Consider the following 26,715-nt stretch of genomic DNA (forward strand, 5'->3'; position numbering starts at 1 on the left):
TTTAGCATCTACTATGTAAATCAGGGAAGATGAAATAATTCTCTGTGAAGGTTGTGCTAAAGTAAAGCTGCTTTTAGCCAGGAATAGACTAAGGGAAGGCTTTCTCCCCTTAGCGTGAGATATTTATGGCAGGAGATGGATTGAACGTGAATCCTAAGAGTTTTCAGAGAAAACAATATATAATTTTCCAAATTTTGCCAGCTTTATGTGGTTTTTAAAAATTAATTTAAAATCAATTCCTAAAAGTATTTTCTTTTTTATAGTATTAAATGGGGCCACTGCACAGCACAACTTCTGGGGGCATGTTGTCATCTGTGTCAACAGCACCCTTTGATGTTAGGCAATGCATGGCCTGCATCGCTATGCAACAGACCTGATTCCAAGTGCCTGTTATATGTAAGGTGTCATGTAATATGTAATGTAATCAAATAAATACAAAGTATTCATATTTAGGAAACTTTCGGTCTAGTTGATGAGGCAAGCTATAAACAACAAAAGGGTATATAACAATATAGGCGATAAAAGCTCAGTGCATTTGCAATGTTACATCGCAGTGCTTTAATAATAGCCAGGGAAACAGTGATGTGATACTGTGATTTGTAATAAGAAATATATATTTGGTCTTCGACCCCATTCCTGGCATAGAGCTCCTAAAATACTTGTAAATTCTTAAGTGATGAGACCACTAGGGGTATCTTTTGTTCTAATAGGCAATTCTAGGTGGGCATCTTGTTCCTAGGTGGGGACTGGTCACCAAAAAGATAAGCCATGCTTAGAACCTTGGAATTTTTAGCTCTACCCCCAGTCTCCAGAGAGGGGAGAGGGGCTGGAAATGGAGTGAATCATTGATCATGCCTATGTGAGGAAGCCTCCATAAAATCCCAATTGTTCAGAGAGCTTCCAGGTTGGTGAACACATCCACATACTAGGAAAGTAACTCACCTCAACTCCACAGGAACAGAGCTGCTGTTCCTGGGACCCTCCCAGATCTCCCAGACCCTATGTATCTCTTCATCTGGTTGTTCATAAATATACTTTATCATATCCTTTAATAAACTGGTAAACATTAAATGTTTCCCTGAGTTCTGTGAACTATTCTAGCAAATAATTGAATCCATAGGGGAGAAAGTCATGGAAACCTCCGATTTGTAGCCAAGTTGGACATAAGTTGTGGGTAACCTGGGGACCTGCTACTTGTGATTGGCATCTGAAGTGGGAAGGACAGTCTCATGGGACTGATCCCTTAACTTGTGGGACCTGATGCCATCTCCACGTAGATAATGTCAGAATTGAGTTAAATTATAGGATGCTCAGTTGGTGTTGCAGAGAATTGCTTGGTGGGGGAAAACAACCCCCCACATCTGGTGTCAGAGTGTTGTGAGTATGGTAGTAGAATGAGAGTGATGAGAGGAGAGCAATTTCATTCATTCAATGAAAGTTTATTAAGCACCTATTGCTTGTTAGGCACTAAATATATAAAGATAAAAGAGCTTACAGTCTATTAGAGATGACAAGCAATGAGAATACCAACTGTTAAATATCGTGACAGAGGTAAACATAGAGTGTTATGGGAATGTATACAATAGGTACCTAACCCACAGAGGGTTGGATAGGGTAGTCAGAAGAGGCTTCTTGGAGGACATACTGTTGGAGTTGAGTTTTTTTTTTTTAATTTTTTTAAAGATTTTATTTATTTATTTGAAAGAGGGAGAGCAAGCATGAGAGAGAGAGAGCACCAGCAGAAGGAGAGGGAGAAGCAGGCTCCCCACTGAGCAGGGAGCCTGATGCGGGGCTCAATCCCAGGACCCTGGGATCATGACCTGAGCTGAAGGCAGACACTTAACTGACTGAGCCACCCAGGTGCCCCTGGAGTTGGGATTTAAAATATGAGTAGGCGCTACCCAAGAATTGGGAGTGAAGGGAAGACGACTGGAAGGAGTTAGGAAGGAATGTTTAGTATGTACAAAGTATAGAAGAACAAAGCTCGAGGAGAAGTCAAGGAACTCTTAAATAGTCCAGTAGGATGTACACCAGTGGATCTCAGACTGATTCACATCTGAACTACCTGGGGAATTTGTTAAAAACACAGATGCTTACATCTCTTGCTTCAGAATATCTGCATCATGGCCAAGATGTGTGTGTGTGTGTGTGTGCGTGTGTGTGTTTAACAAGCTTTACAGTTCATGTTGATGTGAATCAAAGTTTGATCATTGACTTGGTGGTGCATAGTGGCAGAAGGAGTGGGGAAGAAAGAATTAAGTGGCCGTATAGTCAAGAGCAGATCCACTAGGGTGTTTTTTTTTCCCCTCTGGGCAGCAGAGTTTGAATTTTATCCTGAAGGCTCTAGAGGGTCATTGAAGAATTCAAAGTTGAAAGATGACAAGACTAATTTTGCACTTTATAATAGGCATTCTGATAGCAGCATTAAGAAAGGGCAGAGGAGGGCAAGATTGGAGGCAAAGAGACATTTTAGAAGGCATGCAGTAGTTCAGGTTAAAAATAATGTGGAAGTAAGGCATTGGCTCTAGGGATGGGAAGAAGGGAACAGATATGAGTTCTAGGAGGCAGAACTTCATCATTGTTTGGTTAAGTTAGGGAGGGGAGAGGAATCGAGGATGACTAACAGATTTTTGGCTTGGGAGGCATTTCCTAGTGATGCCTTTTAATAAGCTGGGGAATACCGGAGGAGGATCAGGCTTTAGTGCAAGGATGAGTTCAGCTTAGGATGTAGTGTGTTTGATGAAGGGCATGATGGAGGGAAGAGATTGAAATGAGAATAGATAAATCTAAATTCCTTCACAAATTACACAGGGCTTTTCTTTTTTTTTTTTAAATCTAGTTCTTGTGGGCGCCTGGGTGGCTCAGATGGTTAAGCGTCTGCCTTTGGCTCAGGTCATGGTCCCGGAGTCCTGGGATCGAGTCCCACATCGGGCTCCCCGCTCTGCGGGAAGTCTGCTTCTCCCTCTGCCTCTCTCTCTCTCTCATGAATAAATAAATAAAATCTAAAAAAAAAAAAAATCTAGTTCTTGTTACCTGACCTGTTTAGATTAACCTTTTCCCACAAACTTTCTTACACATTTTTTGTAAGGTTTCAAGACACTTAATAAACACAATAGAATAATTTAAACTAAATCTAAAATTAAGAAACTACTTATAGTTCCCAGAACACATCATACTCACTTATATTTCTATATATTTTCTTCATCAGTCTTTGTTAACCTTCAGATATACTGCCAAGTCAGTAAAAATGTGACTTCCTTGAAGATTTCTTTAACTCATTCAGCCAGATATGGAAGCTTTTTTCTTGCATTTCAATAACATGCCATATTTGCCATCATTGAGACAATTTTGCTTTATAACTGCTTGAGAAAAGTGATTATTTTGGAGAAATTTCCATGAGAATTATGAGGAAAGGATATATTTTGAAAATCTGCAAATATAGGCATTTGGTTACTGATGAAAAATGAATGCTTAAACTGTAAGCAAATTTAAAGTATTCTGTTGGGAGAACAGGTTAAATATATAAAGTCACAATACAATGTGAGTAGGTGGAAAGATCAAACAAGAAGCCTATGTTCTTGTTGGCTTTCCACTTCTTAATGGATAATATAACCAAATATAATGAGATAATATAACCAAAGTCATATTATCTCACTTATTTTTCAGGTTCTTCCAGCTAATGGGAAAAATATAGGTGTTTGCATATTTCTGAATGCACAATATATGCATCTTTGCTTTAAAAAACTTATTAGCAACTACATTTACTGGATAGGTGGTCATTTATAAAGTTTGCCACCTAGATGCAATTTCAGGTTTCTTTTTTAAATTGTTTAAAAAGTAAGATGTTGTTAGACAAATATTCATTATCTCACATTAAAACTGATATTTCAAAAAACACTCAGATATTCTTTTAATCAATTAATGTGTGATAATTAATTCCTTTCAGAAATATTATATAAAACCCAGAATAACAGTTTAAACTGAGATTTAGGGGGGTTTGATTTATAATAAATTAGATTTTGTTTTAAGAAGAAGATGTAAGTTAATCTAATTATTCCTTGTCTTAATTTTGCCTCATCTTAATTTTTCATTCTTTTATTTGAATTTTATGCTTTATTATTTTGTGTTTGACTCTTCTGTCTTCAATATAAAGCAATAAATCAGTAAAGAAAATTATGAAAATAAATAAAAGAATGTCATAATGATTTGTAAAAATATTAGTCAATACTTTTATATATCAAATGCATCCAATTAATCCTAGTTCTTGTTTTTATACACCCATCGTGCAAGCTGACACTAGACACTTCAAACTAGGTTCATACTTAGAGTCCGTGAAAACTTGGAATAGTATTCATTAGAGAATGGTGTAAACACAACTGTCAAAACCATAGAAAGTTGTCCTCTCTCTTTTCTTACGACTTTTTAAGATATGAAGGTGAAAGAAAATGCAATTAGAATAATCCACTAAGAGTTTTATTTGCCACCTGCCATTCTCTGAATTCTTGCTGATAAAAGTGAGTTTTTAACTTGCAGATTTTCCTCGATACACTGGAATTAGGAAAGGTTCCTTCTAAAGTGAGTGCTCCAGCTGCCACATGGGGATAAATACAGAACCAATCAAATCAAAGTTTGGCAATATGGAAGTAAAAAATGTATTTGATCTGTCCCAAAGATTTGTTATTTGCATAGAAAGAAAATCATTAACTCATTTGTGTTTTAAATCCCCCTCAAAAGGATAAATTGTGTTTGAGAGGCTTGTGGACATAGAGTTGAAGATGTGCAGTAGATAGTGGTCTAGCCTAGAAATAGAAACTTGAGAGTCATCAACATGCAGTTTGTAGTTAGAGGAGAATTCAGCAATGGTTTATATAGTGTGATGAGAAGAGGGCCAAGAATAAAGCACTGGGGCATGCTAACATTTAAGTAATGGTAGAGAAAGAATAGTTCATAAGGACATTAAGAATTAGCTAGAATGGTGTGAGGGAAACCAAAAGAAAGCTATAGGAACAAAGCAAAGAGAAAAAAAGAGCTTGAAGGAGGAAAGTATTAAATAAGACCAAAAAATTAAAATGTGTTCATTAGGTTGGCAATAAATAGGTTTGGGTTTTTTTTTTAAGATTTTATTTATTTATTTATTTGAGAGAGCGGGATCCCTGCTGAGCAGGGAGCCTGATGCGGGACTCGATCCCAGGACTCGATCCCAAGACTCCAGGATCATGACCTGAGCCGAAGGCAGTCACTTAACCAACTGAGCCACCCAGGCGCCCCACCAATAAATAGTTAATGGGTGAACTTGGTAAAAGCAGTTTCCAGGAGGTGGAAGACAGATGAGAGCAGTTTGAAGTGTGAATGAGGATGTGATGAATAAAAACATTTCTCTCCAGAAAATAGATTGTGAAGGAAAGGAAAAGGAAAGAGTAGCATTTAGCGGGGTATCGTAGAGGCGCAAGGGAAGGCTTTTTAGAAAACTAGACTTACAAGCTGATTGTGACATGAATAGGATTTATATAGGTAGAGTGTAGATTGCATTCTGGACAAAAGTTTACATAGCTAGAAAAATCATAAGATGCTTTAAGGGGACAGTAAGTGAACCAATCTAGCTCACAGTGGAAGTGCTTTATGTTTCTTGAATTTATTAATTTTTCTTTGTACTATTTTTGTCTTTACAGAAAAGGGAGATGTTTCCCTAAAGACTGCCCTTTTAGCACTGAAGAGCAATAAGCGTTTGCAAGATTTTAGAGGTGAGAATAATTAGGAAGTTTTATACAAATTGAGAATATCGGAAATTTTTAGCTAGTTGTCGAAAAGTGATGGACCACTTACATAAAAGTATAACTCATATGCTACAAGATTAAATGAATGGTGTACATTTAGCATTTTAAGAGTTGAAATGAAAGTGAGCTTCCTATGTTGATGAAAGTCTAGTTTTTAACATTATAAGTTTGTAGTTGAAGCAAATGGTATGTCTTCTAACAAGAATGCCAAAAATATGTGACCCTAAAATGTTTTAATTATTAAATTTAAGTTTTTAAATTAGGTAATACATTCACACAGATCATAAATAAAAAAGTATTTAAAGATACACAGTGAAAATCTCCCTCCTATCTGGTCTCTCTATTCAATTCCTATTCCTTAGCCCCAGTAACTAACTAATAAGTAAGTAGTTTCTTATGTAGGTAGTATTTAGAGCATTCAAGAAAATATGAATATATATATGTATATATATATATTCTCCCTCCACACACTTTTTACATAGGTGGAAGCATAATGTGTATGTTGTTCTGTCTCCTTTTTGAAACAATATATTTTGGATATTTATTCATATCAGAATATAAAGAGCTTTCTCATTCCTTTTTGTAATTGCATAGAGAATATGTGAATTTTCATCCTGATGAAAATATACACGTTTAACTTACTGGGATCAGTGATCCATCCAACTTGAATCTTCGTCTTTTCGATTGTGGTACCAAGAAACATTTTGTGGCATCACGTGATGGATGTCCTCTGTGAAATATCTAACTTTTGACTAGAATTTATTTATTTTATTTATTTATTTTTATTATGTTATGTTAATCACCATACATTACATCATTAGTTTTTGATGTAGTGTTCTGTGATTCATTGTTTGCGTATAACACCCAGTGCTCCATGCAGTACGTGCCCTCTTTAATACCCATCACCTGGCTGACCCATCCTCCCACCCTCCTCCCCTCTAGAACCCTCAGTTTGTTTCTCAGAGTCCATAGTCTCTCATGGTTCGTTTTGACTAGAATTTTGAAAAGCTCTAACTCTATTTAAAAATGAGTTAATAGCCTAATGTTTTATGAACTTACCAAAACTCTTCTCTAACTCTTATTTTCAGTATAAAAAGTATCTTGAGGACAAAAGTGTGCATAGTTTTATTTCATATTCTCTAAAGACATATTTTATTTTGTTTGGTTTCAAATAATATCATAATAGTTGGCAATAATAATTCATTTGTATAGTGTTGATGTTTTACCAAGCACTTTCACATAACTTATTTCTCATCAACTATTCTTTATGACTCTACTGTTAAGTAGGAGTCTTATAATAAAGAATGAGAAAAGTAAAGTTTGAAAAAATTGTACCTTACCTAGAACCCCACAACAAGCAAGTGTTGGACTCTATGTGAAGATATATATTTTTTTCTGTATTACAGCTTAATGGTTTAGTTTAAAAATTTATGCTATAACTTACAGGTTAATAGCATCATGATCAGCACACATATATTAAACACAAAAATATGCATAAGGTAGGCCATGAGAATCTTAAAATCTAGATGAAAAGATAGGCCATTTACATAAAAACATAACTAATATGGCATAAGATCAAATTAGTGATGCATATTTATTATTTTAAGAGTTCAGATGAAGATTAGATTCCTATGAAAAAAATGGAGGGAGGCTTTGAAGGAAGGGTAACATCTTGGTAGGTAGAGGGAAAGCAAGAAAACACTGAGACCTAGAGATTAGAAGGGAAAGAATGGAGACATAAGTAGGATTTGGAAGATGAGGAATGAGAGATAGTTGATAGGTCTATCTGAAGGGAGTATTAAATGTTAGCCCAAACAGGTCTCAATATATTCTCTGGGCAAGAGAGTCAGGTGCTAAGCTGTCTCTAAAGATTGATTTAACAGTGTATTGGATTAAGGAGCCACGAGAGGCAGGAAGATCATTTATTCAATCCATTCGTTCAACAAACAAGTGGCACTTTGCTGGTACGCAAGATAGGTAAATACTGGTCTCTGACCCCAGAGAACTCATTGAAGAAAGACAGATGAACAAATAAATAACTACAGATTTTGCTAAATATTAGGGAGAAAATGTGCAAGGAAGAGGTAGAGCATTAAGGTACAGTGGCTTAATTTAGATACGATGGCCAAGAAAGCATATTCTGAGATGTGACAGGCTGAAACCTACAGGAGGAGAAGGAATCAGCTACTGAAAGAGTTGGAAGAGTCTTCCAGACGGAAGGAAGAAGGTGTGAATGGTTCTAGGGTAGGAAATAACATATATGTTATTACCTATATTAGGATACTATTAAAGTGTTTGTTATTAAATAAAGAGGAGACTGACATATGGGGAGGCAAAAGTCTTTCTTACATTAACATTCATTTCCAATTATTTAAAAATTAATCATTCCAGAGGCGCCTGGGTAGCTGTCGTTAAGCGTCTGCCTTTAGCTCAGGTCATGATCCCAGAGTCCATCGGGCTCCGTGCTCAGCAGGAGGCCTGCTTCTCCTCTCCCGCCCCCCCTGCTTGTGTTCCCTCTCTCACTGTCTCTCTCTCTGTCAAATAAATAAATAAATAAATCTTTTAAAAAATTAATCATTCTGTTAGCAGCTTTATTAGCTGTTAGCATGTATACCAAGCTTCTGAACTGTAAGTAAAAGAGAGTCAGTATAAGACAAATTAAGTTTAATAAAGGAATGGAGAAAAGGCAAATTGAGGTGACAGTGACTGGGGAGCATCAGAGAGATCACTGGACACATACACAAAGGATGTAGGAAACATGAGAAACAGAGATAGATGGACAAGAAGGAGACTGATATCAAGGTTTAATTTCTACTATGAGTTTGTTTTATACAACTGATCTATTTTATATGTATAAAATGAGAGTTAGATGCATATGTACCTCAAGAGAGTATTTAAGGTGAGTACTATATCATCTTTTTTTTTTATTCTTATGTTAATCCCCATACATTACATCATTAGTTTTAGATGAAGTGTTCCATGATTCATTGTTTGTGCATAACACCCAGTGCTCCATGCAGAATGTGCCCTCCTCAATACCCACCACCAGGCTAACCCATCCTCCCACCCCCCTCCCCTCTAGAACCCTGTTTGTTTTTCAGAGTCCATCGTCTCTCATGGTTCGTCTACCCCTCCGATTTCCCCCGCTTCATTCTTCCCCTCCCGCTACCTTCTTCTTCTTCTTTTTTTTTTCTTAACATATATTGCATTATTTGTTTCAGAGGTACAGATCTGAGATTCAACAGTCTTGCACAATTCACAGCACTTACCAGAGCACATATCCTCCCCAGTGTCTATCACCCAGTCACCCCATCCCTCCCACCCCCCCCACTCCAGCAACCCTCAGTTTGTTTCCTACAATTAAGAATTCCTCATATCAGTGAGATCATATGATACATGTCTTTCTCTGTTTGACTTATTTCACTCAACATAATACCCTCCAGTTCCATTCACGTCGTTGCAAATGGCAAGATCTCATTCCTCTTGATGGCTGCGTAATATTCCATTGTATATATATACCACATCTTCTTTATCCATTCATCTGTCGATGGACATCTTGGCTCTTTCCACAGTTTGGCTATTGTGGACATTGCTGCTATAAACATCGGGGTGCACGTACCCCTTCAGATCCCTACTTTTGTATCTTTGGGGTAAATACCCAGTAGTGCAATTGCTGGATCATATGGTAGCTCTATTTTCAACTTTTTGAGGAACCTCCATACAGTTTTCCAGAGTGGCTGCACCAGCTTGCATTCCCACCAACAGTGTAGGAGGGTTCCCCTTTCTCCGCATCCCCGCCAACATCTGTCGTTTCCTGACTTGTTTTAAAAAATGCTAGGTATTGGGACACCTGGGTGGCTCAGTGGTTAAGCATCTACCTTCGGCTCGGATCATGATCCCAGAGTCCTGGGATGGAGCCCCATGTCGGGCTCCTTGCTCAGCGGGAAGCCTGCTTCTCCCTCTCCCACTCCCCCTGCTTGTGTTCCCTCTTTCGCTGTCTCTCTCTCTGTGTCAAAAAATAAATAAAATCTTTTTTAAAAAAATGCTAGGTATCTATACTAATTTTTTGAATTATGATTTAAGCTAATTATTTAGAATTTGTATCTAAACTGAAAATATTTTCTCTTGATAGAGGTTAATGAACTTGCAAATGCCTTAAACAAAGTCACCAGTGAAAAAGTTGATGTTGATGAAGTAAAATCTATACTGAAAGGCCTGGGGATTTATTTCCCAGAGGAAGAATTACAGGAGGTGCTTATATCCATTCCTCTTGATAGTAAGTATTTCTTTTCTGAGTCATTTATTACATATCAAACTTGTGTTTACTTTTACTCATAAATCCACAGAGTTGATCGATTAAGAATCAAATATAATGAGTTCAGTAACATTAGATTTTCCCTATTAGGCTTGGATGAGAGTTTGTTTTGGATTATTCTAATATTGAATTTATCCTAGGGAAGTATGATCTTCCTCTCTTCTTTCCCTTTCTTTGCCTTCTGAGGTTTGAATCATACATTCTTATTGGACAGGGGCTGTGAAGCTCTCTCAAGCCCATAAATCACAGGGATAAGCCTTATTGTGGTGGTATACACTACCAGTTTGGTTTCCCCAGAGTCCTCAAAGGACTACACTGGTATTTTTGAAATCCTGCCAGAAGGATGTTTAGCTTACGTGCAAAGCCTTATGGTATTCTTTTTTCTTAAGTTCTCAGTATATGACTAATAAAAAGCAAAAGACTGCACATTTCCTTTATTAATATAGCTTTGCTTATAAGTATGTATAGTGTTCTTTAGGTATTATGGTTGAGTTTGGTTTATGGTACTTCTAGTGAATATCTTCTTGTCTTCCCTCAAAACATAAATGGTGGGGCACCTGCGTGGCTCAGTGGGTTGGGTGTCTGCCTTCAGTTCAGGTCATGATCCCAGGGTCCTGGGATCAAGCCCTGTGTTGGGCTGCAGCAGGGAGCCTGCTTCTCCCTCTCCCCTCTTGTGCTCTCTCCCTTTCTCTCACTCTGTCTCTGTCTCTCTTCAAATAAATAAAATTTTAAAAAACACACAAAAAATAAATGGTTATAGTAGGACTTGTAATGCTGAAAAATTAAGAGAATGTCATATCAGAGAGGAAACATACAAAAAAATGGTCCCACTTGGAAATAAGTGTAAAATCCATAAAATGCTCATTGGCTCTACAACAAAAAAGACCACAGGAGTCATATTATCATATTCCTTTTCATAGTCTGAGATGTGTTTAGCAGCATCAGAGTTAGAAAACAGGATTAACTTGGTTCTGAAGGTTTAGTAAGCATGCATATCTTGTGACCTCATTCTTTTGTATCTTTGGATCAAAGACCATTCATTTCTTTATGTTTCATTTTCAGACGAGGGGAAAGTGGACTTAAAAGATTGTCTGACTCAGTTAATGAAAATGCCATATTTTACAAAAGTTTCAAGTAAGTGAGAATTTTTTAACAATAAAATTTTTGAGTGGAATTCTTTAGTTTTGATTATATGCATTTGTCCAGTTTTCTAATGCTAAAGCACATCATGTGTATAACAAATGTACTTTGGATGACAAATCAATAAGGGATCCTAGTCCTGACCTTTTCTTGAAATTATAGTATTTTTTTCATCACTCAAAAAGGATAAAAGTACAAAATCCATCTGGGTGATTCCTCTCAGCGTCCAAGTTTGTGATCTAAGATGGCTGCCATCAGTTGCCAGTGTCTTGGACATTATGAAATTCTGTGGGAATAAGATCAGTGTTCTCTTCTAATTCGAAAAGATAGATGCACCCCTATGTTTATTGAAGCATAATTTATAATAGCCAAGACATGGAAGCAAACTAAGTGTTAATCGATGAATGAATAAGGAAGATGTGGTATATTTATACAATGGAATATTATGCAACCATAAAAAGGATGAGATCGCACCATTTGAGACAACCTAGATGGCCCTAGAGGGTATTATGCTAAGTGAAATAAGTCAGACAGAGAAAGACCAATACCATATGAGTCCACTCATAAGTAGAGTCTAAAAAAAACCAAACAGGGGTGCCTGGCTGGCTCAGTCTATAGAGCATGTGACTCTTGATCTTGGGGTTGTAAGTTTGAGCCCCGCATTGGGTGTAGAGATTACTTGAAAATAAAAATATAAATAAATAAATAAGTAAAGCCAGGGCGCCTGGGTGGCTCAGTTGGTTAAGCGACTGCCTTCGGCTCAGGTCATGATCCTGGAGTCCCGGGATCAAGTCCCGCATCGGGCTCCCTGCTCAGCAGGGGGTCTGCTTCTCCCTCTGACCCTCCCCCTTCTCATGCTCTCTCTATCTCATTCTCTCTCTCAAATAAATAAATAAAATCTTTAAAAAAAAAAAAAAAGTAAAGCCAAACAACAAATAAACAAAAAACAGAATCAAACCTATAAATACAGAGAACAAATTGATGATTGCCCAAAGGGAGGAGGTTTGAGGGTTGGGCAAAATGGGTGAAGGAGTGAGGGAGATAGAGGCCTCCAGTTATGGAATGAATAAGTCACAGGAATAAAAGGCACAGCATAAGGAATGCAATGATATTGTAATAGTGATATAATGGGACAGATGGTAGCTACACTTGTGGTAAACATAGCATAATGTATAAACTTATCAAATCCTTAAGTTGTACACCGGAACTAATGTAACATTGTATGTCAGCTATACTAAATTTTTTTTTAAAAAAATCAGTGTTTTCTTTTTTATCCTATTATCATTTTATTAAAATGGGATTTTATCACGAGAAGATTAACTACCGAAACATATAGGAACATGTTGAAACATATAGGCTTCCTCCATATTATGTAATAGGTTATTCTTCCCATTACTCCACTACCTTAACCATGAGCCATTGAATATAATCTGGTTCTAATGTGTTCAGTTAACTGACCTCTCCAACAGTGAGATATCTGTGATGTCTGTGGAACCTCTGGGTCTCCTTGAAGTTTAGGCTAAATGAGCCTTGGTGTAAATTCACAGCTGTTTTGGATCCCCTGGGTCTCCTCCGAGCAGCCCATATTCTTGAGATTAATTGAAATGGCTTAATTTCCTCTAAATTTTAATTTCCAAAATTAAAACTGAACTAAATTCAAAAGGCCTAATTTAGGTAGCTATAAGGGATGAAACTATTCAACAGAGCCAAGGTATTTAGGATGTAACCAAAATGGTGTTTTTTTCAGCTGACAAAATATTTTATCCTTAATCTTTGGTTTTCTAAATGGGGCCTATAAAACTTTCCCAGGTATGTGGCTTATAAGCAAATCTCTCACAGAGTTAATGTTTATGATGGGATAGGGTTTATGATAGTATAATATTTAAAATTTCTTTCTTACTTACTTTCTTACAATTCATACATGGTACTTTCAGAAATGAACATTACCTTTCTTTGGTATTGATACAGCAGTGCCAGTCTTTCCGTTATTTGGGCGACATTTTTGTGTGTATGTGTTGGATACATCCAAGTATCCACTGAATGAAAAAAATTAAGAACAGTCACATCAAACTATGGGTGGTTATCTAATTTTTGGCAAGAAAATTACTTGTATGATTAGTTATCATAGCTTTAATGGAATTCCCAGCCTCAGATATGCTAGAGATGAGTATAAGCAGACATCCTGAGATTTCTTTTTATGTAATCATTCTTCAATCTCAAATTAAATATTTGCAATGATTTGTTTGGACTAGTGGCTAAACATTCTGCCTATGAAATCAGACTCCACACTTGGCTTCACGTTTAGTAACTGTGTATGCTTAGGCAGGTTAGCTTCTCTAAGGCCAGGTTTCTTTATCTGTTAAATAAGGAATTTTTGTGGTATTAAATGAAATGGTGTATATAGAGCACTTAGCATAGTGCCCAGGAAGCTCAGACAGAATACTTAGTAAGTGATAGAAGTAGCAGTAGTACTACTACTAGAAGTTATTATCATCATCATCATCATCATCATCATCATCATCATCATCATCATCCAGGACCCACTACTGATATTTGAGTGGGTTTTTTTTAAGTTCATACATTGTATATTCTTTTGAATATAGAAGAAGAAGGCCCCCTGAGAGCTCTGGCTGCCATTAGGAAGAATGTGGTCACTCCTGAGGACCTAGGCTCCATTATGAAATATATAGGCGTTCCGTTGCCTGAAGATGTGTTCCAAAGATCGCTGCAGAGTGTGACTCTCACGGGTGAGTCACGTTTCCAGATATCCTTTATCTTGACGCGCATCTGTTTGAACTTCTCAAGAATCCTTGCGGGGTTTATCTGCCGCATGGATTATCCAAGGCTCTTTCCTACCTGCTACCCTGTTGGGTTCCACTTATTTTCAATAGCGTCATACAAAGGAGGATCTGCAGGGGGTGAGTGTATGTGTCTGAATGATATGTATGCGTCTGTCTTTCTGACTGAATATACAGGTCTATATTTCAAGGCCAAATCTATAAACTGATTTTCAGTATAGCAGTTATGCTATAGTTGCCAGTCTCTGATCACATTCCCTGTTCCCTGACATGCGTTTTTTTCTTTCAGAGGACGAGAAAGTGAATCTAGGAGAGTTTGTGGGCAATTTAATCAATTCAGGATTTTCACCTCTACCTGAAAGTAAGAATTTTCAGTTGAATAGAGATAGATAATATGTGGGTTGTGGATCTCTTGGGAAGACTGCAACTAGGGTTTTGAGATGGTCTTAAAATGATTTAACACTGGCTTAATTTTCTAGTGTCTTTATTCCATACGTGTCAAATGCATAGCACAACTAAAAGAGAACATGCCCTTTAGAGAGTACTAGTTACGTCTTCTGCCTAGTCTGAGACCAGGGTCTTGACTGCCATTATCTTTTCCACTAAGGGCCTTATGAAGAAAAAAATATTATTAAAATGACTAAAACAGCACTTGGAATTAGGCTGTTTGCAAGTTACTCTACTTTAAAGTGTAATTGTACAAGACGTATTAACATGATAAATAGTGGGTTCCTGATACTGATTTATAATAACTCTTCATCAAGAAACTAGTGAAAACCTCTGTTACTATTAGGGGAATTTTTGTTTAGGTTTATTATTTTTCTTCTTTTGTTATTGGAACATTGTTTTCTTTGGTTATTTCTTTGTATTGGCTACCCCCACCCTTTTTTTCCCCAGTTTCTCTTTATTTTTTTTTTAAGATTTTATTTTTATTTATTTGAGAGAGAGAGAATGAGAGACAGAGAGCATGAGAGGGAGGAGGGTCAGAGGGAGAAGCAGACTCCCTGCTGAGCAGGGAGCCTGATGCGGGACTCGATCCCGGGACTCCAGGATCATGACCTGAGCCGAAGGCAGTCGCTTAACCGACTGAGCCACCCAGGAGCCCCTCCCCAGTTTCTCTTTATACACTAATTCAAAGTTTAACTTTAGCACAAGGTTTGTCAATTATAATGTTAAGGATCATTTTCTTCTTTTGGTTTGCATACTATTTCCGTAATCTTAGGCCTCTGAGTTCCCTGATCGGCTGCCCTTTCCTGCCCCTCTGGTACTGAAAAGGAAGGAACGATTTATATTTTGCACATTTAAGTGAGAAGAATATTTCTGACACCAAGCCAACATTACACGCACATTCAAATCACTTCATATTGTCCATTTTTAAGCACCCTCTATGGTTGCAGAAGCTCAAGGTTTACTTCTTTGACTATCTCAACCTACTTTTGGGGAGGCACACACGTGTAGCTTTGACAAGCCAAAAATATTTATGAAGAGATATTTCATAGAAATGCCTCTTTTGAGGCAACTTCCTAATAATATATCTCAACTGGTTTTGAGAACTGGTGTTAAAAACAGCCATACCAAAAGTGTCACTGTGTCTCCTGAAGACATTTTCCATTATGTTATTTAGTAATGAATATGAAAAATGTCTTGAAATTTAATATCAGAAAAAAACTTTCTCTCTCCCAAAGACCAGTGTGCTTACTTTGTGTAGACAATAACCTGAGCTCCCCTTTATGCCTTAGCTTCCAGAAAGTTCAGATCTAAACTTATTATCTAATCATTATAACTGACTTTGAATCTACTTTACTTTTTTCCTAGCTTCTTAAGGTGAAACGTATGGTGACTGATTTTAGCTCTCTCTCATTTTCTAATATAAGCATGAAGACCCATACCCTTCTTATTAAACACTGCTTTGGCTGCATTCAATAAATGTTGAAATGCTTTGTTTTCATTATAATTCAGTTTGAGATATGTTCTATTTTCTTTGTGATTTCTTCTCTTATCCATGGCCTGTTTAGAAGTGTGTCATTTAATTTCTAAATATTTGGGGTTTTCTTGGTTATTTCATTGTTACTTGTAATATAATTCCATTACCGTCAGAGAACATATCCTTTATGATTTCAGTTCTTTTCCATTTATTGGTACTTGTTTTATGGCCCAGCATTGGTCTATTTTGGTAAATGTACTATGTGCACTTGAAAATGTGTATTCTGCAGTTAAAGAGTATAGTATTTTATTAGTATAAATTAAGTAAAGGTGGTTGATAGCTTCCTCAGATCATCTGTACTGGCTTTTTTGGTAGCTAGTCCATCAATTGTTGAAAGAGAGGTGCTAAAATTTCCGGTTATGATTGTTGTATTTTCTATTTCTCCCTTAAATTTTGTTAGTTTTGTTAGGTATTCTTAGACTTAATTTGGTTCATCTGCATTTATGATTGTTATATCTTCCTGATGAATTGACTGGCAGAGAATACCAAATATATCATTTTGTAAGAAAAATCACTTTTTCCTCTGAGTATAAGTTGAAAATGGATTCCCCATTCGATGGATGCATAACACTTTATTTACCACATGTTAAATATTGACCCCTAAGTGTTTGCTCAATATCAGCAAGTAACACTTCATGTCCAATATCATATGGGCTGTACTAGGTTAAACGTTCCTGTGCTTTATAGCCATATTAATACTCTGTAAAATGATCAAAAGAACATGCTTCCATTTCTGATAGAATATCTTAAAGTGTGCGTCTGAATACATGTCAAAAGCATCTTCTTTTCATACTGAAATGGAATATAACAATGTGAAGATAATAGGAAGTATTTTTTCTTAAATTGAAAATCATTAGCATTTCCCATTCTCATAGCTTTTATCATTTCTATTTTTCTCCTAGGAAGTAGGGTTGATGATAGCAACCTAGGCACTTTTCCAGGAAACATGAGGATGGAGATGTCAGGTAAAGAATTTTATAAGATTCTGAAGGTCCTGTTGGTTGAAGGTGACATATACATACACATGGTATACATGGTTCTGTGTTCTGAGAAGTCTTTTTATTAATGTCAACTTCTTATATATAAAATTCATATTTAGAACCATAGAAAATGACAAAAGCAATAAAAAAAAGTTACCTTAAATGTTATGCTTTAGGTTTCCCTCCTTGAGAATAAATTTTGTGGTTTCTAAAAGTTTCATTTGGAGAGTGTGGAAGAAAGGATATGTATTCGCTATGTTAGTACTTTAGATCTAAACTTCTATTTATAGAAATACTTTAGCAATCTTTCCTCTGTATCACTGATTCAAAAAGCATTAAGATCCCACAATGTTTTATGTATTGTGCTAAACACTGAGAATATAGAATTTAATGAGACATGATTTGGCCGTTCCGAAGATTATAATCCAGTAGGAAAGCAGATTGACCCTTCCATAGCCCTGCCAAGTATCCAGAAGACAGAACAGAGACATGCCAAAGTTCAGAGCAAGTCCAAAGACCCAGAGAACTGCTCCCTCAGGGTAGGGTCCTAAACTGCCACCATTACCATGTAGATCCAGTCCAATAGGTCAAGAAAGACCTGGCACACAACATTCTGTAACTTAGAATTTTTTTTTCAATTTTTCCTCCCTTCCCCTTTTAAAGTGCTAGTCTGTGCTTTGAAGATAAAATCAAGACATTAACAAAAATCAGCCTCTGAAGAAAAGCATTTCTAGAACAAATGTAGCTATATTTCACTGCCTTTATATAGCTCAAAGTAGGACAAAAATTTATGAAATACAAGTTCTCTTTACAATGTTAAAAAGCTGGATTTTCAACCTTATAAATAGAAGAAGCACTTTATGCATAGGGGTATGATGCCTTATTGTTATTTAAAGAAACAATGACAAATCCTTTAACTTGCAAATCTAATCAAAATATAATCTAAATGTTGAAAATAGTAGAACAACCCAACCACTAAGCGATTTGCCTACTGTTTTTATATGATCATAAAGTGTGGGAAAAAAAGTCCTTATCTTGTCCGCCCTTTTGGGGATGTGATCATACGTGAGACAGGCAGGCACAAGGTTAACCAAGGGGGTTGAAGAGGGAGCGATGGGAACCACAGCTAGGACCAGACAACGTTCCACAGGCCAAGGGAGCGTGGGAGAGGAGAGGCCTAATGGACACCGACAGGGGACCGGATGTGAAGGAAATGGGACTAAATGCAACAGACAACAGACAACAGAATCATACAGGGGAGATGGCTGCTTGTGTCCCTGACCCCCGAGTTTGCACAGGAGTGGGAATAGAGGTGAAGTGGTCCTAACACAGACTTGATAGACCAGGACAGGTAGTAAAAGCATTCCTAATGGAAATGCTAACGTATGGGGATATGCACATGGTGTGGTAGGACACAGAAAAGAATATGAAGGAGCAGCTTCAGCCAGGTAGGTTACTGTACTTAAGGAGTCAAAACAGAGTCAAAGGAGTCAAAACATCATTATGATATGTCTGCTCTGATCCTCATTTATTTTTAAATCTTCATGCTGGCATTCGCTGACTGGCCTCCCTTTGCACTTGGCATTTTATCTTGCCATCTGTATTGGCCCTTCTTGCTGTGAACCTCAGCTCGACTATCAGGTGCTTGGGGTTTTGGGCTCCTCTCACTAACCCCTGTTCCTTTCACTGGGTCACAAGAAGTGTTTTGCTATTTGATGCTATGCTGGGACTGTGGAAAATTTGGTGGCTGTCACAGACTCTCCTGCTGAGATGTCAGTGCTCCCATTTCTTCTCTACTTTCCCCCTTGCTGTAGCTTCTCAGCAAGGTCTGTATGTCCTGCTGCCTTCCAGGGCTCCCAATAGACTCTCAATCACAGGCCTCGTTTTTCTTGGTTGTTTTGCACAACTGGAAGAGGCAGCTCACTAAAATGAATGGCTTAAAAGTTTTGTTGGGTAACAAGGAAAAAAGATGGCATACCCCTATCTCCTTACATCAGCAGAATGAATTTTTTTTTTTGAGAGGTAAAGGATTTTTATTTATTTATTTATTTTTATTATAAAATTCTTTTATTATGTTCAGTTAGCTAATGATGTACTATGTGCTCGTCTCTCTCTTTTTTTTAAGATCTTATTTTTTTTTTTAATGTTTTATTTATTTATTCGTGAGAGAGAGAGAGAGAGAGAGAGAGGCAGAGGGAGAAGCAGGCTCCCCGCCTAGCAGGGAGCCCGATGTGGGACTCGATCCCAGGACCCTGGGACCATGACCTGAGCCGAAGGCAGAGGCTTAACCATCTGAGCCACCCAGGCGCCCCTTAAGATCTTATTTTTAAGCAATCTCTATACCCAACGTGGGGCTCAAACCCCTAACCCCGAGATACAGAGTCACACGCTCCACCAACCCAGCCAGCCAGGCGCCTCAAATGTGTCTTCTTTTTCTCACTGCCTAAAAGGGAACTCATTCTGAGTTCTGAAAGATACTACAAAACTTGAATTCTGATTTTTTTTGTTTATTATATATTTTTCAAAGTGCCCTATTTTGTAACTGATTCATTATCTCTCAGAAACAAGAATCTTCACTGATTCTTGATAGCTTTCTTTTTTCCTATTGCTTATATTTATTTGGAATTAGATTAGATCATATTTAGGTCAATAAATGCAACCTCCCTAAATTGCTGTGTTTACATTAATAATTTTATAACATTCACTATAATTATAAGTATTTACCTTTATGACCTAATTTTGTATTTTACAGCTGATAAAAAAGTGAACAAGAAGAATGGGATAAAAGATAGGAGGTCATCTACTGGTGAGTGAAAAATTTGTTAATTAACTAATTCATTTATTTAACAGATATTTACTGAATAGGCGATGCTATGTTAAGTGCTAGAGATTTGAATAAGTATAATAAACTTTTTTTTTTTTTAAGATTTTATTTATTTATTTGACAGAGAGAGACACATTGAGAGAGGAGCACAGGCAAGGGGAGTGGAGGGGGGAGAGGCAGGCCTCCTGCTGAGCGGGGAGCCCGATGCGGGGCTCGATCCCAGGACCCTGGGACCATGACCTGAGCCGAAGGCAGACGCTTAACGACTGAGCCATGCAGGCGCCCCTATAATAAACTTTTTAAACTTACAGTACTATCTATGGCAAATTCTTTTTGTATATTTTGTGTATTTTGCCACTTTTTGAAAAACAATGTATATTAGATTGTTTCCAGTGAATTTAGTCAAGAAAAACTAAACCCAAAATTCAATGAAGAAAGCCAATTCACCTTTATTAGTCAAAGTCAATTATTTATCTGGCCCCAAGGAGAACTTCTTGAAGAAAATATAGGAAAATAATTTTGTGACCTTAGGGTAGAAAAAGATTTCTTAGACAGGTGGCTAAGAGTCTTAAGCATGAAATTTTAAAAATGATTAAATTGGATCTCATCAAGATAAATAACTTCTTTTTCTGAAAGACACAGTTAAGAAAATAAAAGGCAAGACACAGACTGGGAGAATATATTTGCAAAACGTATGTGACTAAGGACTGATATCCAGAATATCAAGAACAACTCAATCATAAGAAGACAAACCAATGAAAGTGGGCAAAAAATTTGAATGGACATTTCACAAAAGAAGATATATATCTTGGCTAATTGAATTTAAATAAAAAAAATCCTGTGGAATTTTTATGTACACAACCAGATCATGTAAAATGATGGGGAAAAAAAGAAGATATATAAATGGCCAATAACCACATGAAAGGGGGCCGAACAGTATTTATCAGAGAAATGCAATTTAAATCATTAGTAGATACTGCTATTCATCCCTTAGAATAACAAAAATTAAAAAGATCGACAAGACCAAGTATTAACAATAATATGGAGTAACTGTAACTTATACAATTGCTAGAGGGTATTCTAACTACCATGGAGATCAGTATGGCAACTTCTTAAAAAGCTGAACATAAATTTACCATAAGACCCAGCAATCCCACTAGTGGGTATCTTTCCAAGGTAAATGAATATATATGTTCACAGAAATATTTGTGCATGAATATTCATAGCAGCTTTATTCATAATACCTAAAAATTGGAAACAATCCTAATGCCCATCTACCAATCCATGGAGGGATAAAAAAAGTGTGGTGCTTGTTCTTAAAGTTGCATTTGATTAAAGGGGCAAAAGAAATATATAAGCAAAAAATATAAGTGAAATTTTGATTTGGAGGTTAGGGCTATCATATTAGAGAAGGTGCTTTCTGAGGACTAAGTGTGCTCATGGTCAGTTTTAAGAATATTAATGCAAGTGATTATGCTGCTTTTAAATTCTACCCCAGCAGCCTGGTTGATTTGGTGGAATGGAGCAAGTGTTGATTTAGGAATCTGATAGCTACAGTTTTCTGTCTCATACTAACTTTGTGACTTTAGGCAAATATCTTAACTTTTCTGAGGCTCAGTTTCTTTTTTTTTTTAAGTCATAATAACTTTACAGAAGATTGAGATATAGTATATGAAAGCACCCATCCCACTACATGGCTTGGTAGACACTCATTAAATTCAGTTTTCTTTCCTTCCCTGACTGAAAGAGAGATTAGAGAGCTTAGGAGATCAGATCAAAATGATGGGTTTGGAGGAGAATCTAGATGGTGGACATAAGGGTGTTTATTGCACAATTCTTTCAACTTTGCTGTATGTTTACAAATTTTCATAATAAAACATTGAAAAAAATCCTACATATAAATCCATCAATGTCTCTCTGTCCCTGCTACCACTGCCATATTTTAGGTCAATCTCTGAAAACTAAGGATTATGCAATTAAAATGAGCCCAAATAATGATATGGAATAATGGAATTTAACTTGTTTCTGGTTTATTGTTTTATAATTTTTAAATGAATCTGCTTTGTATCTCAATTATGCCTTATTTTATAGCTAAAGGGAAGACTGATCTGAAAACACTGATAGATACAGTACAAGATATTACAGGTCAGTGAGAAGCTACTGTAAACTTGAGATCCCAATTCTTTACACTAAACTATATTTTTCTATGATAAATATTTTACTGAAGTATGAAATACATTACTACTATGTCATATAATCATGTGTGTCCAGCTTAAGAATTATTGCAAAGTGAACATATCTATTTAACTATCACCTGGTTAAGAAATAAGCATTATCAATAATCCAGAAGATCCCTATACCACTTCACAGTCACTTGCTCCATACTCTCTGGAGGTAACTGCATCCTTTATTCTAGGGCCACAGATTAGTTTCACCTGTTTTTGAAATTTGTGTAAATGGAACCATATGATTTGTGTTCCATGATATCTTACTTCTTCCCTTTAACATTATAGTACATGTTATTCTCTGAGATTCATCCATATTGTTGCATGTAGCAGCAGTTTGTTAGTGTTCATTGCTTCATATTATAAAATGTATGAAATTATAGTCAAGGAGATCTTTAGAGAACCTTCCATAGTGGCTGAAATGATTTCTAACTAACTCATTGTATCTGAATACATTGCTGTGCAATATTCCTCTGTATAAGTATACTGCAATGTACCTTTCCAATCTATCATCACAGCACATTTCAGGGTTGGAGCAGTTAAGAAGAATATATTGCTATGAATATTCTGTATATGCCTTTTGGTGAACATATGTGCATAATTCTAGGCCATAATACCTAGAAATGAAGTTGCTTTGTTATAGGATAGGATTGTGTATACTTTGTTAGATATTGTCAATCCATTTTCTAAAGTAGTTGTACCATTTTATACATCAACCAACGGTATATCAGAGTTTCAATTGCTTTACATCCTTGCTAATACTTCTCTCTTCTCCATTTTAGCCGTTTTGGTGTGCATGCTGTAGAATCCCACTGTTAGAGTTTGCATATCCCTAGTGATTAATGATGTTGAGCACCTTTTTCATGTTTATTGGTTATTTGGATACTTCTTTTGTAAAGTTCCTTTCATGTCTGTTGCCTGTTTGTCTGCTTGGATGTCTGTGTTTTACATATTGAATTTTTTTAAATATTTATTTTTTTAATTCAAGTATAATTAGCATAAGGAGTTATATTAGTTTCAGGTGTACATTATAGTGGTTCAACACCTCTATACATTACTCACTGCTCATCATGCTAAGTGTACTCTTTAATCCCCATCACCTATTTCACCCATCCCCCACCCACCTCCACTCTGGTTGTAACCATCAGTTTGTTCTCTGTAGTTAAGAGTCTGTTTCTTGGTTTACCTATCTCTCTTTTTTCTGTTTGTTCATTTGTTTTGTTTCTTAAATTCCACATATGAGTGAAAACATATGATATTTGTCTTTCTCTGACTGACTTATTTCACGTAGAATTATAGTCTCTCTCTCCATCCATGTTGTTGCAAATGGCGAGATTTCATTCTTTTTATGGCTGAATAATATTCCATTGTGTGTGTGTGTGTGTGTATCACATCTTCTTTATCCATTCATCAGTTGATGGACCCATGGGCTGTTTCCATAATTTGGTTATTATAAATAATGCAGTAAACATAGGGGTGCCTATATCCTTTTGAATTAGTGCTTTTGTATTCTTTGGGTAAATACCCAGTAGTGTGGTTACCAGATCATAGGGTAGTTCTATTTTTAATTTTTTGAGGAACCTCCATAATGTTTTCCACAGTGGCTTCACCAGCTTGTATTCCCACCAACAGTGCATAAGGGTTCCTTTCTCTCCACATCCTCGCTAACAACTGTTGTTTCTTGTGTTTTTGATTTTAGCCATTCTGACATGTGTGAGGTTATCTCATTGTAGTTTTGATTTGCATTTCCCTAATGATGAGTGATACTCAGCATCTTTCCATGTGTTAGCCATCTGTATGTCTTCTTTGGAGAAATGTCTGTTCATGTCTTCTACCCATTCTTTAATTGGTTTATTTAGGGTTTTTTATTGTTGAGTTGTATAAGTTCTTTATATATTTTGGATACTAACCCTTTATTTGATATGTCATTTGCAAATATCTTCTCCCAGTCTGTAGGTTGCCGACTTCAATCCTTTTGAATTTGTTGAGACTTGTTTTGTGGCCTAATATGATCTATTCTGGAGAATGTTCCATATGCACTTGAAAAGAATGTGTATTCCACTGTTTTTGGATGGAATGTTCTAAATACATCTTTTAGATCCATCTGGTCTAAAGTGTCATTCAAAGCCACCGTTTCCTTGTTGATTTTCTGTCTGGATAATCTATCCATTGATGTAAGTGGGGTGTTAAAGTCCCCTACTGTTATTGTATTACTATTGATTTCTTCCTTCATATCTATTAATAGTTGCTTTATGTATTTGGGTGCTCCCATGTTAATGCCTAAATATTTACAATTATTTTACTTTCTTGTTGGATTGTTCCTTTTATCATTATGTAATGTCCTTGTTGTCCCTTATTACAGCCTTTGTTTTAAAGTCTATTTTGTCTAAGTATTTCTACCCCAGCTTTTTTTTTTCACTTCCATTTGCATGATAAATGTTTTTCCATACCTTCACTTTAAATCTGCATATATCTTTAGGTCTGGAATGAGTCTCTTGTACACAGCATATAAATAGGTCTTGCTGGGCGCCTGGGTGGCTCAGTCGTTAAGCGTCTGCCTTCGGCTCAGGTCATGATCCCGGGGTCCCGGGATCGAGTCCCACATCGGGCTCCCTGCTCGGCAGGAAGCCTGCTTCTCCCTCTCCCACTCCCCCTGCTTGTGTTCCTGCTCTCGCTATCTCTCTCTGTCAAATAAATAAAATCTTTAAAAAAAAATAAAATAAAATAAATAGGTCTTGCTTTTGTATCCATTTCATCACTCCATGTCTTTTGATTGAAGTTTTTAGTCCGTTTACATTCAAAGTAATTATTGATAGGTATGCACTTATGACCATTTTCTTACTTGTTTTATGATTGATTTTGTAGTTCTTCTTTGTTCCTTTCTTGCTCTGTTCCTTTGTGGTTTGATGGCCTTCTTCAGTGATATGCTTGAATATCTTTCTCTTTATTTTTTGCATTTCTATTACAGGTTTTTGATTTGTAGTTACCATTAGGTTTATATATAATATCTAATGCGTACAGCAGTCTATATTAGGTTGCTGGTTGCTTAAGTTTGAACCCATTCTAAAAGCACTAAATTTGGGGCAGCTGGGTGGCTCAGTCGTTAAGCGTCTGCCTTTGGCTCAGGTCATGATCTCGGGGTCCTGGGATTGAGCTCCCTGCTCAGCTGGAGTCTGTTTCTCCCTCTGCCTCTGCTACTCCCCTATGCTTGTGCGAGAGCTCGTGCTCTCTCTCTCTCTCTCTGTCTCTCAGATACATAAATAAAATCTTTTAAAAAAAACCCCAAAAAACAGTCAGTACATACTCAGATGGAAATTTGTTCATTGTGTAGAATATCAGAAGACACATTTTACCAACAGCACCATCACCCACAACAATGCACTTTGATTGTCTCCACTTTAAATATTTCAAGTTTGATGGTGACCTCAGCTTCTCTGCCAGGATGCTGGCAGCACTGAGCAGGGTCTCCGGTTGTGTTTTATCTTCTGATGAACAAAAGTTTCGCTTTCTCATGTAGTTGAATTAGTCAGTCTTTTCTTTTATAGTTAGAGTGTTTGGGGGCTTGTTTAAGAAATCCTTGCATACACTAGGGTCATGAAAACCTTTACTATTTTATCTTCTGGGAGTTTTGTTATTTTCCTTTCACATTTAGATCTATAATCCACTCAGAATTGATTTTTCTATATGATACAGAATAAAGGTCACTATTTTGTTTCTTTTTTTTATATTCAGTTAGCAAACATATAGTACATCATTAGTTTTTGATGTAGAGTTCAATGATTCCTTAATTGTGTATAACACCCAGTGCTCATCACAACACGTGCCCTCCTTAATACCCATCACCCAGCTACCCCCTCCCCCCACCCTCCTCCCTTCTGTAACTGTCTGTTTCTAAATGGATATGCAGTACCATTTATTGACAAGATGATCCTTTCCCTACTTTAATGTAAGGCCAACTGAATGTGTTGCATATATCTGGGCTTTTCATTCTTTTTATTCTTTTTCTTTGGTCTATTTGTTGGTCCATAGCTTTAATATGTCTTGGTATCTGGGGCGCCTGGGTGGCTCAGTCGTTAAGTGTCTGCCTTCGGCTCAGGTCATAATCCCAGGGTCCTGGGATGGAGTCCCACATCAGGCTCCGTGCTTGGCAGGAAGCCTGCTTCTCCCTCTCCCACTCCCCCTGCTTGTGTTCCTGCTCTCACTATCTCTCTCTCTCTGTCAAATAAATAAATAAAATCTTTAAAAATATATATATATGTCTTGGTATCTGAAGCGTAAATCCTCCAAATCTGTTTTATTTCCTTAGGCTTCTCTTGGCTATTCTTGGTGATGTCCTTTTTGTCATTAAAAATATGTTATTTGTGCTTTCTCTCCTTTTTTCCTTTGTTGGTCATAATGCAGGCATTTAGCACTTTTGTTAGTCTTCCAAAACCCAACATTGGCTGTATTCATTTTATTTAAAGTTTGTTTTTCACTTCAGTAATTTCTGCTTTTGTCCTTATTATTTTTCTTCTCCTTTTGGGGGGTTTAATTTGCTGTTCTTTTCTGACTTCTGGAGATAGAACCTTGGGTTATTGATCTTTTCATCTTTTCTACTATATGCGTTTAAGGGTGTAAATTTCCCTCTGAGTACACCTTTGCAAGTTTTAATATGTAATATTATTATTGTTACTCA

At 36.7% G+C, this 26,715-nt stretch overlaps 1 protein-coding gene across 1 annotated transcript in view; it reads left to right on the forward strand.

Annotated features, from left to right (window-relative positions):
* Nucleotides 1-26,715, forward strand: part of EFCAB13 (EF-hand calcium binding domain 13) — a 257,749-nt gene that overhangs the window by 113,261 nt on the left and 117,773 nt on the right. Inside the window, exons 29-36 of the mRNA XM_035030370.1 lie at nucleotides 5,670-5,741; nucleotides 9,907-10,050; nucleotides 11,152-11,223; nucleotides 13,833-13,976; nucleotides 14,317-14,388; nucleotides 16,914-16,976; nucleotides 19,744-19,797; nucleotides 21,907-21,960. Of these exons, the coding sequence (XP_034886261.1) occupies nucleotides 5,670-5,741; nucleotides 9,907-10,050; nucleotides 11,152-11,223; nucleotides 13,833-13,976; nucleotides 14,317-14,388; nucleotides 16,914-16,976; nucleotides 19,744-19,797; nucleotides 21,907-21,960 (675 nt within the window). The remainder of the gene's footprint in view (nucleotides 1-5,669; nucleotides 5,742-9,906; nucleotides 10,051-11,151; nucleotides 11,224-13,832; nucleotides 13,977-14,316; nucleotides 14,389-16,913; nucleotides 16,977-19,743; nucleotides 19,798-21,906; nucleotides 21,961-26,715) is intronic.

Source organism: Mirounga leonina, unplaced genomic scaffold, assembly GCF_011800145.1.
Source record: "Mirounga leonina isolate KUSES-001 unplaced genomic scaffold, KU_Mleo_1.0 Mir_364, whole genome shotgun sequence".
NCBI classification, from domain to species: domain Eukaryota; kingdom Metazoa; phylum Chordata; class Mammalia; order Carnivora; family Phocidae; genus Mirounga; species Mirounga leonina.